At 35.4% G+C, this 14230-nt stretch overlaps 1 protein-coding gene across 3 annotated transcripts in view; it reads left to right on the top strand.

Moving 5' to 3' along the window:
• The window catches only part of LOC106468684 (protein ABHD13-like), a 48150-nt gene that overhangs the window by 13658 nt on the left and 20262 nt on the right, over positions 1 to 14230 (top strand). For 2 of the 3 annotated variants that reach the window (XM_013929123.2, XM_022397048.1), the window contains exons 3-5: positions 4259 to 4359; positions 11908 to 12161; positions 13642 to 13746. In XM_013929123.2, the coding sequence (XP_013784577.1) occupies positions 4259 to 4359; positions 11908 to 12161; positions 13642 to 13746 (460 nt within the window). The remainder of the gene's footprint in view (positions 1 to 4258; positions 4360 to 11907; positions 12162 to 13641; positions 13747 to 14230) is intronic. The other variant, XM_022397049.1, reaches the window with a different exon arrangement.

Genomic DNA, 14230 nt, shown 5'->3' with positions numbered 1-14230 from the left:
GAAGGGAATAGCTGCCCATCCCTGTCATACCTCACTTGAATAAATCGTTATGATCTGCTTTACAAAATAGGGTTTCGTGATCACCCATTGCACTGTCTCAGGTGATGATGTTCTTCTGGACTCCAACGTATTCTCAACACTAGTTTCTTTTAGTGTAGTATGGGAGTCCTTATCAATCCCAAGCTGCTGGGGTGGTTGACTGTGGAGGCACCCTCCTGAATGTGTTCCACACAAAGATGGCTATAACCATTTAGTACAGAGTAGGGTGGTGGTGTTCTGTGGGTGAAGATGATGTCATATCCTCCACTTTGCAATAATCAATACAATGGAGTGAGATGTCAAAATGCAGTTGACCTCTTCAATTGGGAACTCTCATCCTACCCTCACGTGGATGTCGGTACACTGAAGGCAGGTTTTGGATTTAGAGTGAGTCAACCAACATAAGTCCTTATACAGGTTTTGAGTTTTCTATCTTCCTCTCTCACTTTCCTCTATCTGTGTTATGAGCCACAATGGTGGTATGTGGGATTTTTCTAGTTCTATCCTTGGCTATCCGTCATTCTCTCTTCTTATGAGGATGTTATTGCCATTTGGAGAGTCCCTGCCTGTTTTACGGTTGAGGGAGTTGATTGCATGCAACAGACATTCTTTCGATACCTGATCTCAAATTCCCGGATCAGAGCTAATCCTTGTGTTATACCTGGGAATTGGAGTGGTACTCAATTCCACTCTCTGTGGGTTTGAGGTGAAGACAGTATGATCCTCATTCTACCCTTTTATGGATGTTGATACCATGCGAGGAGGTTTTGGATGTAGTTGACTTACTGAGTACAGTCTGCTGCACTCTAGTCACTCAACACCCATATGTTCAGCCTTGTTTACCCACTTTTCTCATTGTGGGATTGAGTTACAATATGTACTTTTACACAAGTGAATCATTTTTATTGAAATCAGGTCACATTTTATTATGCCTAAAATGTTGACAACCACTGACTATATATTTCCATAGACCAATCACTACGTGAGAGTCTTATTGACCATTCTAGAACCCACAAGAAACACACCACTAGTATATAAACTGTTAACAGGCTGCATGACATGTCATTTATGGATAGTATTTGTTTCTGTGTGCACTTTGACATTATTTTTTCTTTTCAATATTATTTATTCATTGCTATGGCAACAAGAGGCTGTGTAAATGATCCAAACATATTCTGTTATATTTATGGTAAATTTCATCTCAGTAACAGTTTTTTTTTCTTCACAATTTCTGAAATATTTTTATATGATGGAAAAAAATGAATATTATTTTTGAATTGTGGAAAATGTTTTATTAAAACCAAAACAACTTTTATGAAGTTTAACTTCTCAGGCCTGTGTAAGTTTATTGTTAATATTATTATCTGTAGTTACTTGGGTTCCATAACACAAGTTTAATTAGATTGGTTAATGCTCATAGGCTTACCATGGTCTTTGTTGTTTTAGGATTATCTGTAATTCATCTTTCTGGTATATCATTCATTAGTTTAACTATATTGTTTTTTCTTCCATACATCACATCTCATACACATGTTACTGTCACTACACACTTCCTTAATTTTATACAATCATGTCTATTTGATTTTCATTATTATTTATCTTTTATCTTTCTTCCTATCCACTGGTTTGTGTGGAACCCTTGAGAAGGATGCTTCTTTCTTTTTCTTGCATCAGTCCCTCCATCTATTCAGTGTGGGATTCTAGCTGTTAATGTGAGCGGAGGTAATGTACCATATCGGAAGTTATAATTTTCCTATACTGAAAATGTATTTACAATAGATACTTATTTTCTCTCACACTTCCAACTCTTACTCCCCACTAAAAACTGGTGGTTCCATTTTCTGCCAACTCTCGAAGTGATAGTTTAGTAGAATTGAATAGAGGTAGTCACATGCATCAAGAGAGTGTGTCTTGCTCTTATTGGTGGAGGTTTATCGCATGATAATTTGCATGTGAGACGCATTGGAATTATTCAATTCCAGATGGGTGGGAGTTTCAAGACTTGTGACATGTGTAAAAAAATTATTTTATATAGTGGGCAGCACTGAAAGAGAATAGCTATTTATATGAGCGAAGATAAGTACCTATTGGAAATACATTTTCAGTATAGAAACTATAACTTCTGACATAGTATAAAATGGGAAATTTTGTTCCATACAAAAACAAAGTTAGAGTTATTAATTTCTGTGCCTTTTCTCACACATACAAATGTTATTAGACATTGATGTACTAAAAAGGATGCCAAAACCACCATCATAAGCTTGCTTAAAATGCTTATTAGGTCAGTTGTTACTGAAAGCAGAATACATAAGATCACTTATAAGGTTGTCATATTCAAGAGATTCTTATGTAATTTTCTAATATTAGATACCAGATTACACATACAATAATATAGAATATTTAACTTAATTCAATTAATTATTGGCCATAACCAAATTACATTTATGTCGGTGGATTAAATGAAGATCAGTGGATAATGTCTTCAGTTCCTAAGTATCACTCTGAGTTTAGTAAATATTATTGTGCCAACTTTTCATGACCATGTATGTACAAAACCTGAAATTGTGTATTTGTGTGTGCACCCGTGTAATTTATTTTTTTTGTCCAGTTTTGGCACAGTCTTGCACAGTAAATATGGTTTGTGCTCAAATACTTAGTTACTTTTGAACTAGATCTTTTATATTTAATAGTGTCATGGCAGTTTGTGGAACAGACATAGGTTCTGACACTTTGCTCATCTGTGGCATGAGTGTGGCTTTTTATTACTTGTTGCCTTGCCTCTATTATACACTTATTTGTGGTTTCAAATCAAAATCACTACCCATGTTTAGAGCTTGGCAATTGGTGGTATTTGCTAATTATTTAATTGGAAGCCCCATTAATTAATTAGCACACAGGTCATCAAACTATAATACATATAAGTGAAAAAAACAAAACAAAAAGTGCTGCCAGCCAGTTGCCTTACCTCTAGTTAACAGTTCAAGAGAGGAATAAAAACAGTTGGTTGCAGGTGCTGCCAGCCAGTTGCCTTACCTCTAGTTAACAGTTCAAAAGAGGAAAAAAACAGTTGGTGGCAGGTGCTGCCAGCCTGTTGTCTTCCCTCTAGTTAGCAGTTCAAGAGAGAAAAATAACATATGAAGAGCACAAAGAAATTTAAACAAAATACCATCAATATTGTGATTAATTTAACTGATTACTGCTGAGATTTTGTATGTATCTTAAGTGGAAAATGAGTCATTTCTTAAATTTTTGGTTAGTTCTTTATACATGCAAATATGTAAAATTCCTCTCTCTTATGGAAAATGTTGACTTCACCAGTAGTGAATGATATTAAAACAACTTTGCACTTTGAGGACTGATAAATGTATTGAGTGAAATTATGCCATTCAAATTCAGTTGTATGTATGCATATAAAGTTTAAATTTTTGTTTTCGTATAGTGTGTTATTGGTGCTCAGGATTTCTTTCTATTCTGACTTTTAAGATATGATGACTAGTGTACCTGTCATATTTTGGTTAACTGAAACAAAATACAATATTCTTTCAATATATGTTAGAGAATATGGCAAAAAAAATTTTGATGTAGTATGATTCTGCATTAAATTGCATGAAAGTGCCTGAGTAACACTGGCTCTAAAGAAAAGTATTTTTATTTGGAGATTAGTTTTAAATTTTTTTTTCACCAAGGCAGAGGTTGAGGCTACCAAAAATTTCCAAAATAGGAGTTTGCATTAACATTTATAAAATAGACCAAATATTAGTTAAATCTACTTACTTTAATAGATGTTTCTGTGCCTTATCCATTTTAGTCTTCTGTTTTTCTCATGTCTGTTTTATATGTTTACCACCTATGTGTGCATATACAAGATTTAAAAGGAAAGTATAATGAAGTTTACAAAAGTATCTAGGTTTTGCTTTTCATAAATTTCTAAGAAGGTAGATCAAAACAGAATTATAGTCTGAGTTAAGTGTTGTTTCAAGGGTATTTTATGCAGTGTTGACATGGTAGAGTTTTGGCTTTAATGGAATTCTCCTGATGTTTCTGAGGTGGGACAGCAATTTGGCTTCTGTATTGAGTCTTCTTTTGCTTGAAGTCTTCAACCTAAAGAAGGTCTGAGTTTCATTATAGAAGCTAAAACAAGCAGGAGCATTATCCATTAAAGCCATAACTCTACTTGAATTAACTATTGTGAGTTAGACCATGTATTTGCCTCCAATAGGTTAGCCAATGTACGAGGTTTATATCATTCCTGTGGGTGTAATGTGTTACTTGTGGAGTACAGAGGATATGGCCACAGTGATGGAACTCCTAGTGAAGAAGGTAGAAGAAACTAAAGCAGAATTTTATCATATTTATAATCATTATGTGTGTATTTGAAGCTAATTTAGAAATACTTGCACTTTCAGAACTTCTGTAATATTGATGAAAGTATCAGAGAAGGATTTTAAAGTGAACAACTTAGCAAGAAGTTTTATAAAATAAACTTTACCAGTTAAAGCTGTGTGTACTTGCTCTATCCTTATATAGAAGTATACTCAAATGAATGTTTAATACGTGACTCAAGTAAACACTATAGTAAATACATACAGTTTGACAAATTATATACATAGCATGAAGAAATGTATATAAATTGTACAGTATATGTTCAACATTTAATTTCTGTGATGCTGTTAATTGCCATGAACAGCAATGGCATGTTAATTTTTTAAAATAATGGTTATTAATATGAGAATTCAAACTTAAATCCATAAATGTTATTACTAACAAACAGTATCTTGTGACAGTAAATCTTTAATTACCAGAGGAATATGAAAGAAATGATCAACCTTGGGCCATTTTTAATCTTCTGCATGAGTTATAATTCACCAAGTTATTCCCACATCCAGTTATAACAGATCCCACAGCAAATAAAATATTTTCATGCAATTGCTAAGTTTCATATGAGTGCTTGAAAACCTGGAAAATTGACCTTTTGTTAAATGGTTATGGAAAGTCATTATCATATATTTTTTAATTGAAAACTTGAGAACAGGTAGCTGGGATATATGGTGGACAACTATTCAATATGCTATGCAGGCATGTTTCCAACTGTTTCACTGCACTTGCAAAAAAAAGAAAGGTTGTAAAGGATAGTGTAAATGCATCAAGATATCACTCAAATGCACTGGTTTTTTGCCAATGTGGTGGAGTATGTGATTCCAAAAAATATCCTTATCTTTCTGCACAGAATAGCTATTTCTTGCCTTTGAGGTTTTGCACATACCATGAGCCTTGACTATCTCCCATCTAAGATATGTTTTAATATGTGATGTATATGATGTAATCTTCATGCAACCATAGCTATCCACCAGTAGCAAGGTGACAATTCCTCCATTTACAGTAGATCCCCATAAACAATTGCACTTGAAATTAACTTCATTCTTTTCCTCCACAATGTTGTGAACAGTCATTCTCTTGAAGTTTAATCGTGTTCAGTGTAGTGAAATTTGGTTGTTTTTATTACTTTTTTTTTTGTCCATTTGCCTCTCTTTTATTTCGTATTTGAGTTCAACATACATCACCTTTAAATACTGCATACAAAAGAAAGCAAAGTCTGGAGAATTCCTTTAATCACAATGAATTCTCAAGTTATGATGACTACTAACTTCTCCTGAGGTTCTGGAGATGTAGCTAATACTGACCCTACTTTATCTGTGGTCAGTATAAGCTCATTGACTTTGAGGAACATTACTATCATTGTTCATTGTGTTGCTGATTTATTATTGTCTTCAGTGCTTCACCTCCCTATTCCTTTGTTGGGAGGGCATTCCTCTTTTCCTGAACCCAACCATGAGTTTGGCTCTTTCCACCCACTCATTTTCTCCTCTCTTGGGTCCTTGCCTTGATGCACAACACTCCCTGTTGGGTCCCACTGATAGCATCTCTTAGGCTAGCTCAAGCTTGGTTTCATTTGCTTCTTTTCTTGGCTTCAGACTCCCCCCCTTCCCTACCCAATGTACCCTATCTAATGTTTTAACCTCATGTGCCTTTTTTTTATCAAGGGATATTATCCCTCCATTTTCTCATATGGGATTTGTCGAACATGTTGTCCATTGGGCTGGATTCTCTGATTGTGTAGCATTCTTCATGTCACATTTCTGTCACCCTTCCAATATGTCTGTCAATGACAGCGGTGGGTCTTTCATAGTTGATCCATATGCCACTCATTTTCTCCTGACCATCCTACTGTGAACACACCTTTCTGCCTTTTTTTACCTAGCTATTCAACCATGGTTTGTTGGTCTCCACCATTGCTGATTATTGGGTGGCCTTGTCCACTACATTTCACCTTACCCGGTTCCACAGGGTGTTTTCATCCACTGTCTTCTCCACTATGTTCTGCTGCTTTTGTCTTCACCAACCTCCTGTCCTGACTGGAACCTTTATGTGGTTTTTTATGCTCTCACAAATGTCCCATTTGATCCACTGGCTTCTTGCTCTATGTACTACCTTTCTCTCAAGACTTAATTCCTTTTTCTTCTCACATGGATGCTTGCAGACTATTCCACATTTCTTCACATAAAATTTGTCACCCGAATCATCTTCTGCTTCCATTTTTTACTGGAATTTGGATGAGATCCTCCCCCAGTTGCCATTCTTCAATTATCCCATCATCTTTGAGATAGGTAAGCTTGTTTAATTTTCCTTTCTCCCATTTTTCATCATTCAGGACCTCACCAGATGGCTGGTGTTGCCTCCCAGGGTATGTTTATTTCTCAAAATCTGCATTGAACTAAAATAATAAAAGGCACTCATACCATCTGTCTTGACTCTACCAGTGTTCACTGCAGGATGGGTTGTTCCACAAGACTGCTTGAGGTATCCACATTGTATGCATATTTACTCAATTGTCCAGTCCAGACCATATCAATTCCATGAACTATCATGGAAAAAGCCAGAACTTGCAAGCTTTTAAAAATCGGGATTTGCAGTCACCCATTGCACTGTCTTCAGTAAAAGACCTTTCAAGCTGGAGGTCTGATGGAATCCAGAGACTTCTCTGGGTCTCCCCAATAGGAATTCTTCCCCCTTTTTTTTTTCTTCGAGTGGAGCATGGGCCACTAGGGTAGCAAATCCTCTCTGGTTGGGTTTAGTGCAATATGGTGAGAGGCAGTGGTGATACTGTCAATGTAGTACGAGTCACTTGTTACAAATATAGCACATTGGTAATGTTCCCTCCTCCTGCAGCCAAAGTCTGTTCATTAGAGTCGAGGTGAGCACACATTGTATGGTCTGATTGCACCCTAACCACACTACACATATTGGCTTGCTGACCATTTGTGTGCAAGTGCTCAAATGGTCATGTTCTCATTCTACACATCCCTGCAACACTCTATGGGCTTGAGTGCTTTCTGAAGGAGCTCATCTAGCTTTCAAAAACTTTGCAGTGTCCTCTCTACCATTTCATTGTAGGATTCTAGCATTTCTGTGTGTAGAGGGGAGTTATCATCACGGAAGTTAACGTTTTTCTCATCTGAAAATGTATCTATGATAGATACTCACCTCTCACACATTTCCACCTGTCTTCCCCACTTCTAGTGCACATTTTTTGTGTTGCTTTGTTTAATAATGAAGTTAATTTTCACTGCAAGTTTTTATGGGTACCTACTACATATGGAGGATGAATTGTCCTCCTATTGGGACAGTCATACATCACGTGTCTTAGGTAGAGGTAGGAGATAGCTCAAGACTAATGGCATGCACAAAATATCAAAAGTAGATACAGAAGTTTATTCATTTTCACTTTGTGTAATAAGTAGTTGCTTATTAACAGTGTGCCATAATAATTAGACTGTGTAAGTCAGTTTTTTGAGCTTGACTTACATTTATTAGCAAATCAAAATTAATAAAAGTTGATATAACTCCAGTTTCACCTCTCAGCACCACAAAAAGCACCACATTGTCATATAAATTCATACAGATGCTACAAGCCTTTGAAAATGCTCCCTCCATACATGTATAAAAGTGTATCGTGCCGGTCAATAATATCATCATTAGACTATAGCCTTGTACCACAGGAAGACAACACATTCTTGATGAGAACTAGCATTTGAACAAAGACTTATTCTTCCTCATCACTGCTTGTCTTCAGATGTGTTTTTTTCATAAAGTTTACTAGAGTTTTGGGGCTTATTGTTTTAACTTTTTGTTACTATTCGTTATATAGTCTTTCTTTCTGTAATTTTCTTTATTATTTGAAAGAACAATACTAAATTTTAAACTAATCAGTTAGAGCTTTCCTTTGAATTATATTCAATTTAATTTTATTTTCATCAATTTTGACTTTTGGGACACATATTCCATTGTCTGTTACAATTGTTTAATCTAACATACTGGTTTTGTCGAGTACTCTTCAAGGTTGTTATTAAACCTATGCACCATTGCTATACCTGGCTCATTTTCTTCCTAACTAATAACAAAACCAAAAAAATTGTTTTACATATTTTACAAAAATGGACCAACACAACATCAGTTTTGTGGATTAACTGGATTATGCATACACGTTCCCATGTTTATGAGGTTTTTAACATTCTTTTACAGCAGTCATCCAATACTGTAATGGCCACTGGAAACACTCTGACAGTAAGTGATATTACTGCTACTGTGCACTATGTGATTGGTTCTTTTCTGACCTCAGACAGGATTTTTAACCTCTTACTTCTGTTACTTCAATTAAGCCTGCCCTGTCTTGTAAGTGTTTCATCACTGTTATTTCCATGCCTGTTTGTGCTTATTGTTTCCTCTTCCCAATGTGGATAAGTTAATCCCACATTTTTCCTTCACTGTATGGATTCTGCAGGTATGTGTTGTTTGTCTTCTCTTTCTCCATTAACATTATGCTGAATCTTGTATGTCCTTGATGCATGAGCCTCTTTCATTTGAATCTTTCTTTCACTTCAGGGATCCTCTTCTCCTTCGATTTTCTTTTTATCTATCTGTTCATCTTCATCTCTTACTCAACTTCTTTGATCACTCTTATGCTTCAACTTATTTGGAAGCTTTCAATCATGACCCTGTCAGCTTTACTGGGGCAACTTGCACATACTCATATTAAAGGGTGCCCGCAGAAAACAAATTAAGGGAGGGTCAAGTAACTCAAGTTTGAAAAAATTATGAAATTGAAATAATTTTCTTCTATGGAAGACTGTAAGTCACCATTTTTCTGGTACAGGCTGAATAAATGTAAAACTATGATTCAATTAAAATATCTTCTAAATTAATGTATCAACGAGAAATAAAAATAATTTAGATACTAATCATACTATTGTTAATACCCCTGTAATTATAAATACCTTATGACTTTCCAATAACATGTAAGAATAATTTTACATATTTAGTCTTTTTTTTCTTTTTGAAAATCCAGGGGAAGTCAAGTGACCCCCTTTGCCCCTTCCTGTGGGTGCACATGCTCATCTTGCCCTTGGTTTTCTTCCTATTTGTTTTATTTATGGTCTATCTTCTTTCCATAACCTCTGTATCACACCTGTCTTTTGTGATGTATTTCTTTGGTGATATTTCCTATACATTGGCATCTTGAGTTAATGCAGTTCTTCAGCAATTATCTCTTCTAATTTTAGTTTGTTGTCCTTGGGACAAGGGGGGGGGCACCATATTTCTCATTGTATACATCCTTGTGAGGTCACTCACTTTTCTCTTTGTCATCTTGTTACTATCCATAGTCCTTCATGCTAGCTGTCATAGATCTTGGAAGCAATGTGTTTATGGAGCCACCTCTTAGCTCCAGTCCTGTCAGGGCTCTGATCTCTCACTTTGTCTACTGGTAAATTCCCTTTTCTAAAGCCTATTTAATTCCTCAGGTGCTTTCTTGAAGATTTTTCTTGTACTTCTGCACTATACCTTACTTGTTTCAAATGCCATGGGACAGTTCCTTAACCACATTTTGGGGTTTTACTCCCATCTTTTTATTGTTCCTAGAAAGATAGAAGGTCATCCACTTGACCTAAATTCGGTCTTTCTTTGGTTCCCATTGGGCAGTTTTCTCACTTTATCCAGTAGTGGATGATTTGGTTTTTTTTATTTATCTGCCTGCCTTTTGCTTTGATTCAACAGCAGTGGTTAAACATTTGATTCTTAGTTCTTCCCTATGAGTTAGCTATGGTCCCATCTTTTTTCCTTGGATCTGAAGAGGCTTTACTCAGAAGTTACATCCTTGAGGATTATTGTTCCACTATTCTACGGACATTTCACCTCTAGTTGCTCCTTCTAACATTGCTTCCTTTGTTGTAACCACGCTTTTTCTTTGAGGGGTGTTTTCTTTGTGGTGGCTGTTTTGGCTCTATATTTCAGTCTCGACCCTCACCCTGTATTTTATTCACTTGGTGTCTCTCTCATTTTATATGTGGAGCAGGCTCGGCCTACTTCTTTGTTTTTGCGACATAAGGCTTTTTGATACCAGGACTCTCAAGTCTCATTCATTTCCTCCATTACTATTTTTGAATACTTTTTTTCTCTTGAGTCCCTTGTTCCTCTTGGATGTGTCTATATGTATCTTTTTCAATGGTTTTTGGCCTGTAATACAGATATCTCCATAGATACATGTCTTTTTTTCACCTCTCTCAGTGCTTTTCCTGTCTTATCTCAGAAGTCAGTCTGAGGAATCCTTCCACTTAGATATGAAGGTTTCCATATCTATGGAGAACACAGGTGGTACTTTGTGCTTGACAATAACCAATCCTATGATCATACCTTTCCACTGGTTTTGTTCTGGTGGGGGTACAGTTCTGGATGTCTGTTCTATTTCCAGTATCCAGTTTCCAATAATGAGGTTTCTTTGTTATCTGCAGGCTTGACATCATCTTCTTATCATAATCCATTCAGACATCTCCTTTTTTGTTTCTTCCTTTCCTGACAGAGAGAGCACTCACTCCCAGGACCCCTGTTTTCTGACTCTGGACTTTTTCTTTTGGACCCATGACTGCCACATTCAGTTGTTGTTTTATATTATCTCATAAGTTCAGGCCTTGGTGATGGATCGACTATCACATACAGGTTTGGATCCTTTCCACAGAGTGGTTGCTATGCTCCTCGCTTCCTCTGATTTGGAATCTAATCCAAAACTCTACAGCTCTGGCTGAAGATGCTCTATGTCTGGTGTGGTTTATCCTCCTTTTAAATGCTTCAGACATATTTCTTCCTCTTCTCTCTTGCACGAACCACAACTAATTTTTTCTTCGTTTCCTCTCACACTATTTACAGCAGAGATATGTTCATTTTCTTCCCTCATTGCTCTAAAATTTGATTCCTCTTTCTTCCCTGTATGGTCATTCCGATCCAGTTTCATGTTTTGTATCACAAATATTAGGCCTATTGGTTTTTAAGGCTTATGGATTGTAACAAGGTACTTTGTTTTCTAGTCTTGGAAATGATAATGCATTTGGTTATAGAAAGTGTTTGTGTTTGAAAGTCATTGATTTCACTTGGAAAAATAGCATACAAACCCTGTATTACATATCTTGAATAAAATAATGGGGAACAAGCAATTTTTATTTACTGCAGCTAAGTTTGTTTATTTATCATCAAATGTAAGACATTAACTTTTGAAATTGGTTTAATTCAAATTTGACTCAGGATGACTTATGAGATAACAAGGAGTAAACACAAGATGGTACCAGTAAAAACAGAAGGTGTATGATAAGGCTGCTCAATATCCAATGATAGTTATCCAGTACATATACAGGTATAACTGTCAAAAATAATGAGCTGTGTAAAAAAGAACCATTAGAAATGTTTTTGACTGGTTTATCAATATTTTATGGTTGAACTGTGTGTAACAGACTTGTACATATTTTTACGCTTATGATTTTTCAGGGCTGTATTACGATTCTCAAGCAGGATTAGAGTTTCTACTTCAATATCCTGGAATAGACCGATCCAAGATCATTGTATTTGGACGGTCTCTTGGAGGAGCAGTTGCAGTAGATTTGGCAAGCCGTCCTGAGTACAATAAACATATAATGGCTTTAGTCCTGGAGAACACTTTCACCAGTATCCCTGACATTGGACGGGTGCTGTTTAATTGGAGGATTGTAAAATGTATTCCCACATGGTTTTTTAAAAATCAGGTATTGTATCATGGTTATTACCTGTCATATAGTTCATTGTACTTTATGTTTTTTGTAAAAGTCTTATACTTACTGTACATAGCTTCCATTAAAGAATGAGTATCTTTTAATGAAATTTAACTGTTTACATAAAAACAGATAGTTTGATCAAGTATGGCCAACGTTTTAAGGCATGAGATCCAAAAGATACAATTTTCAACAAATAAGGAGTTAGAACTTTCAGAATACTAGCGTGTAAAAGTAAGGTTCTTATTGTTATTTTGTCTTCTGAATTTAATTACATTAGTAGAACTGTCCAACATTGACGTGGTTGATTAGCTGTGCTGTTTTGTCATTGAAGATAAATAAAACTAAGCAAAATAAGTATTGCCACACCAAAAATTACAAACACTCACAGAACCACACAGCAACCACTATAGAGCTGCATGCAGTTTGCAAAACTCTGGTTCCCCTAATGTAAGCAAATGAATACAAAAACTGTAATTTCCAAAACACACTTACCTCTGCTGCCACTTATAGCTATTACTCGACCACCAGGGTTTCAATCTTTGCCCATCTATGCATTAGTCTGATTTTTTCTGGTTGGGGCTGGCCTATAATGATGATTACTCATGTACTATTCCATCCTTGATACAGGAACTAAGTTCAGGGTGAAGAGCTTACCTGTTATAGATGTAGTGTGGTTCCTCCACTTGGGTACCACTCTGATCTTGGTACACTCCTGATCTATGCTGATGTTTTCTGTATGAATAATGGCCTCACTGGCCCCTCCACCTTCTCAATGTGGGATTCTAGCTATAAGTATATTTTGAAAGTTAACATTTTCTGAAATTGAAAATGTATTTCCACTAATACTTACTTCTGCTGACACTCTCCCACCCTTCCTCCCCACTAAAAGCCGGTGTTAGAGACTGGGAGGGTATCAGTCTCAAAAAAGGATAAAATTACCTGAATGAGGTGATTATATACAGTACCAGGATAGAGGGCACATTGACATAGGTGGAGAATATATCGCCAAGGGCAATTGTGTGGGGTATAAAAGATGAGCAAGTGAGAAAAAATCAGACCAATGCTTAGATGGGCAAAGATTGAAACCCTGGCAGTCAAGTAATAGCTATAAGTGCCAGTGGATGGAGGTATTATTGGAAATACATTTTCAATTTAGGAAAATGTTAACTTTTTTAAACATTTATCATTTCAGTTTGAGTATTAAAATACTGGTAATATAGAAACTGTTCATTTATCTAATATTTTGTGCACAAACTACAAAAAAATTTAACTATATTAAATCATTTATAAAAAATCTTAACTCTTTGTAGGCCCACTTTACAACTGATGACATACTATAGTGTTTTTTACTAATTTTACAAAAGAAAAAATTCTCAAAGCTCTAATACAGTTATGAAATCTTAGAGTTCTTGAGAGTTATTGGACATTTGCTCGCTTGAGTTGAAATACCTTTTCTTTGTTCATATTTTAGTTTCAGTCTAAAGAGAAAATAAAAAAAGTACAACTTCCCACTTTATTTATCTCTGGATTGGCAGACTTTCTCATCCCTCCACATATGGTACAAGAACTTTATAAAGTAAGCAAACCAGTTTCTGATCTTTAATCTAAAAATTAAATAAGTTAAACCTTTTCTGCAGTGTATGTTCAATAATGTTTCAAAATGTAAAAAATATGGTAGCTTGTATACTTTGTGAATATGTTCAGGAATATTTATAAAAGTTACAATGTTATTTCAGTTTATAAAAATATAAAACAAAGTTAATGAGTTAAAAAATATACTGTAATACTTCCCCAGAACAATTCAAATTTCAATATAGGTCCAACACTTCAGAAAGTATATTTAACCCGATGACTACCGGCTACTAACTTTCTTAGTAGGCAATGCAAGTCTTGCTATATTTCATTCCAACAATAAAACTAATGGACGAATATTTTCGAAAATTCATAAATACTTTGACAAATGTAGGTAGTTTAAGAAACATAAAGCCTATTACTTTTAATAAATTTAGTTTTTTTGCATTATGGTCTTTAATATCTTGGAAAATTACATTAGGAAATCA

Source organism: Limulus polyphemus, unplaced genomic scaffold (genome assembly GCF_000517525.1).
Source record: "Limulus polyphemus unplaced genomic scaffold, Limulus_polyphemus-2.1.2 Scaffold3111, whole genome shotgun sequence".
Lineage (NCBI taxonomy): Eukaryota > Metazoa > Arthropoda > Merostomata > Xiphosura > Limulidae > Limulus > Limulus polyphemus.
This window is presented reverse-complemented; position numbering and strand designations above follow the sequence as displayed.